Here is a 4,607-nt window from a genome sequence, read left to right as displayed (position 1 = left end):
AGAGACGGGGTTTCACCATGTTGACCAGGATGGTCTCGATCTCTTGACCTCGTGATCCACCCGCCTCGGCCTCCCAAAGTGCTGGGATTACAGGCGTGAGCCACCACGCCTGGCTGTACTAGCCTCTTAATGGATCTCCTTGCCCAAACCCTCTTCCCTTCTCTCACTCCTTTACACAAGGTTGCCAGATTGATTGTCCTACACCCTAACTCGTATCAGGCCACTCTCGATTTCAAAGAGTCTCTAAGGTTTCCTATTGCCTAAGGAATGTAAAGTCTTCCATATAAATTAATCTTTTCAACTGACTCTTTTCTTCTGTCCCCTCATATATCTTACTAAACTGCTTGCACAAGAAAACCCCTCAAAAGGTTTCAAGCATAAGCATAGGCCACCAAAATCCAGTAAACTATTTGCAGAAATGTATATTCTGACTTTTCCTGTGTCCTGATTTATATCAATTCCCTCATTTTTTCACTTCCATGTGTCCAAATCATACTCATTTTCCAAAGCACATCTCATATTCCACTTCTACTAATCCTAATGCAAATGTAATGGGAACTTACTGAGATCTAGTACAGAAAAACCAATGATTCTATATATCTAATGGGACTGCATCCACATAACTCCAAGAACAGTTGTAGAAGTGGTAGCTAATGGGTTCAAACTCATCACAATTCCAGGATATTTGAAGAAACTTAGTACAGCAGCTGATGTGCCCCTGATATTGGTCAGAGGGAAATTTCCTCATTATAGGCCTGAAAGCAGAGAAAATTATTCCTGGTACTATGTTGTTAGCCCTGGGGACACAGCAGTTTGAAGCTGTCATATTGGTGCCAGGCTTTTTTGCTTTGTTTTCTTTCTTTCTGCTCCCTACTTCCTGCCTTTCTTTCTTTCCCTTACTTTTAGTTCCCCCTGCCCCACTTTGGTCTCATTTCTAGGACTCTCACAGGTATTCTGAAGGACATTTACAGTGATTAAAGTCTCTTAAAAAAAATCCTCCTTTCTCCATCTATATAGAAACTACTGAGAACAGCCCAGTGTTCTGAAAGGCAATCACACTGGCTAATGCTTGAATAAGATGTTACTTAACTCAATGTTGCTTCTATAATATGGATATACACTACAGGGGTTTTGAAATACCACTTAACTTACACTTAGGATAGTTCCAGGAAGTGAACAGGAAGGGAAGACCCCCATTCACCTATTCTACATCAAATTAAAACTGGCTAAGATGTTCCAAACTACTCATCAGAAGCAAGCTGAAGGCTGGGCATGGTGGCTCATGCCTGTAATCCTACCACTTTGGGAGGCCGAGATGGGTGGATCACCTGAGGTCAGGAGTTTGAGGCCAGTCTGGCCAATATGGTGAAACCCCATCTCTACTAAAAATGCAAAAAAATTAGCTGGGAATGGTGGCGTGTGCCTGTCATCCCAATTACCCACGAGGCTGAGGCAGGAGAATTGATTGAACCCATGAGGCGAGGGCTCCAGTGAGCTGAGGTGCACCACTGCACTCCAGCCTGAGTGACAAAGTGAGACTCCATCTCGAAAAAAAAAAAAAAAAAAAAGTCAGGCATGGTGGCGTGTACCTGTAATCCCAGCTACTCAGGAGACTGAGGCAGGAGAATTGCTTGAAACCAGGAGGTAGAGGCTGTAGTGGACCAAAATCATGCCACACTCCAGCCTGGGAGAGACTCCATCTCAAAAAACAAAACAAAACAAAATAACCAAGTTGAGGGCTGGGTGCAGTGGCTCACACCTATAATCCCAGCATTTTGGGAGGCCAGGGCAGGTGGAACATCTGAGGTGAGGAGCTCGAGACCAGCCTGCCCAACATGGTGAAACCTCATCTCTACTAAAAATACAAAAATTAGCTGGGCATGGTATACCAAGTTGTGTAACACATAATGTTTTCTGCATCTCCATATTCTGGTTGTGCTCCTTTCCTTATCGGTTGTTTGAGAACAACCATTAAAGCTAATCTTTATTGGTTGGCCTTATTCCTTCCTTTCAGGTAATTAAACTGGAAACACTGAAAAGAAAATAAATACAAAATTCCTAATTACACTATATTTTCTTCCAGACTTTTTAGTCCCATACTTAACAAAAGAACAAACATTTCTCCATGTTATACAAACTCTTCACAAGTATCATTTAAAAATAGCTATATAGCATTCCATATTGTGTGTTTACCATAATTTATTTAGGCATTCCCTAATTATCGGGCGCTTAGGTTTTTGGGGTTTTTTGAGACAAGATTTCACTCTGGTATCCAGGCTGAAGTGCAGTGGCACAACCACAGCTCAGTGCAGCCTCAACCTCCCAGGTTTAAGCTATCCTCCCACCTTAGGCTCCCTAGTAGCTGGGATTACAGGTGCACGCCACCATACCAAGCTAATTTTTGTATCTTTTTTCTAGAGACAGGGTTTCGCCACGTTGCCCATGCTGCTCTTGAATTCCTGGGCTCATGCAATCTGCCCCCTCGGCCTCCCAAAGTGCTGGGATTAGAGGTGTGAGTCATCCTGCTTTTTTTTTTTTTTTTTTTTTTTTTTTTTTTTAAAAAAAAAGACAAAGTCTCACCTTGCAGCCCAGGTTGGAATACAATGGCATGATCTCAGCTCACTGCAAACTCCGCCTCCTGGGTAGCTGGGATTACAGGTGTTTGCACCACACCCAGCTAATTTTTTGTATCTTTAGTAAAGACAGGGTTTCAACATGTTGGCCAGGCTGGTCTCAACTTCTGACCTTGTGATCCACCTGCCTCAGCCTCCCAAAGTGCTGGGATTACAAGTGTGAGCCGCCATGCCCAGCCCTGTTTTTCTTTTTCTTTTTTTTTTTTTTTTTTCCAAAAAGAGACAGAGTCTCATTCTGTTGTCCAGGCTGGAGTGCAGTGGCACAATCATAGCTCACTGCAGCCTCAAAGTCCTAGGCTCAAAGGATCTTCTTGCCTCAGTCTCTTGAGTAATTAGGACTACAGGTGTGCACCACTGTACCTGGCTAAATTTTTTATTTTTTGCAGAGACAGTGGGGTCTTGCTATGTGGCCAAGGCTGGTCTTGAACTCGTGGCCTCAACTGATCCTCCTGCCTTTGCCTCCCAAAGTGCCATGATTACAAATATGGAGCTGCCACACCTGACTAGGGAATTTAGTTTAATTAACACTACACTGAACATCTTTTTCAACAGAAAAATGACTGGGTCAAAGTAATATTTAAGGATCATGATAAATATTGCCAAATTGCTCCCCCTGCAAAATCTGTATCATTTTTATACTCCCACCAGCAGTATATAAGCATGTCCATGTCACTCCACTTGCCAACATGAAGTAATCTCACTTAAAATAACCCTTGCTATTTAAATAGGTAAAAAATGGTATATATGCCCACCCAATCTTGATCTCCTGTCTCAACAAATGCAGGATATTATTATTTTCTTCTACTTAAAAGCAGGAAGTCCATGTCTCTTTATGCTTTTACTTTGTCTGAAGAACTGGGAGGGGTGATTTGTGATAACAGTGAAGAGTTACAGGACAATCACCAGAACCTTATATCTCACACAAATTGAATTTAAGTTCTTGATGTACCAGCACATCTAAAATTATACTTAATTTCCCATTATTGCCTTGTCATTTAATTCTGTGACATTAGTTACTTTCCTCTTGCTAGGCATGAGGGGGAAAAGTTCTCAACAAGAAAACCAAGCATGCCCTCAGAAGCAGTAGTGTCTTCCAGATTTCTAAGATGTGGCTTGGGTTATGGTGATCTTGGAATTTTCAATTCTGTTCATTATCCATCTTTCCTTCTCTGTTTCAATCTAAACTCTGGTCCAAATCAATAAAAGTAGGAGAAATATCCTTTTTTGTAAATCTCAAATTACTACTGAGATAACAAGGAGAATTCAAGTATAATTTTAAACCTCTGAGCTATAGTGAAATAAGTCCAAATAAACTAAAAAATAAAGCAGCTCTGAAATTTGTCCCCAGCAATTAAAATTTCTGGATTTAAAAATTAAAACCTTTTGGCCGGGTGCAGCGGCTCATGCCTGTAATCCCAGCATTTTGGGAGGCCGAGCCAGGCAGATCACGAGGTCAAGATATTGAGACCATCCTGGCCAACATGGTAAACCCTGTCTCTACTAAAAATACAAAAATTAGCTGGACGTGGTGGCACATGCCTGTGGTCCCAGCTACTTGGGAGGCTGAGGCAGGAGAATTATTTGAACCCAGGAGGAAGAGGCTGCAGTGAACCAACATCAAGCCACTGCACTCCAGCCTGGTAACAAAGCTCGGACTCCATCTCAAAAAGAAAAAAAAAAAAATTACAGCCTTTTATAATGAATTTATACAAACTGGCAAAAAAAAAGCCCTAATATTTTTTAGGCCTCAACAAAGTCTAACATGAATACCTATTACTTTTATACAAAAGTATTAGCTTTTATGCTTTTATATATACAAATTCAGAATAACAAGCAAGACTGAAATAATTTGGGGCTTTGGCTATCTACTGTATAAATTCTCCTTGGTAAACTTCTTTAACTACTGATATAATATGGTAAACTAGTTCTTGGTCATTTATAAAGTATATATTTCTTTTTTTTTTTTTGAGACGG

At 41.0% G+C, this 4,607-nt stretch overlaps 1 protein-coding gene across 1 annotated transcript in view; it reads right to left on the bottom strand.

Annotated features, from left to right (window-relative positions):
- Window positions 1-652: 652 nt before the first annotated feature.
- Window positions 653-4,607, bottom strand: part of LOC108311765 (beta-2-syntrophin-like) — a 55,338-nt gene continuing 51,383 nt past the window's right edge. The window contains exon 2 of the mRNA XM_037742340.1: window positions 653-755. Coding sequence (XP_037598268.1) covers window positions 748-755 — 8 coding nt within the window. The 3' untranslated portion in view covers window positions 653-747. The remainder of the gene's footprint in view (window positions 756-4,607) is intronic.

This window comes from Cebus imitator, unplaced genomic scaffold (genome assembly GCF_001604975.1).
Source record: "Cebus imitator isolate Cc_AM_T3 unplaced genomic scaffold, Cebus_imitator-1.0 Scaffold118, whole genome shotgun sequence".
NCBI classification, from domain to species: Eukaryota; Metazoa; Chordata; class Mammalia; order Primates; family Cebidae; genus Cebus; species Cebus imitator.
The sequence above is the reverse complement of the archived record's forward strand: the minus strand, read 5'-3'. Positions and strand labels throughout refer to the sequence as shown.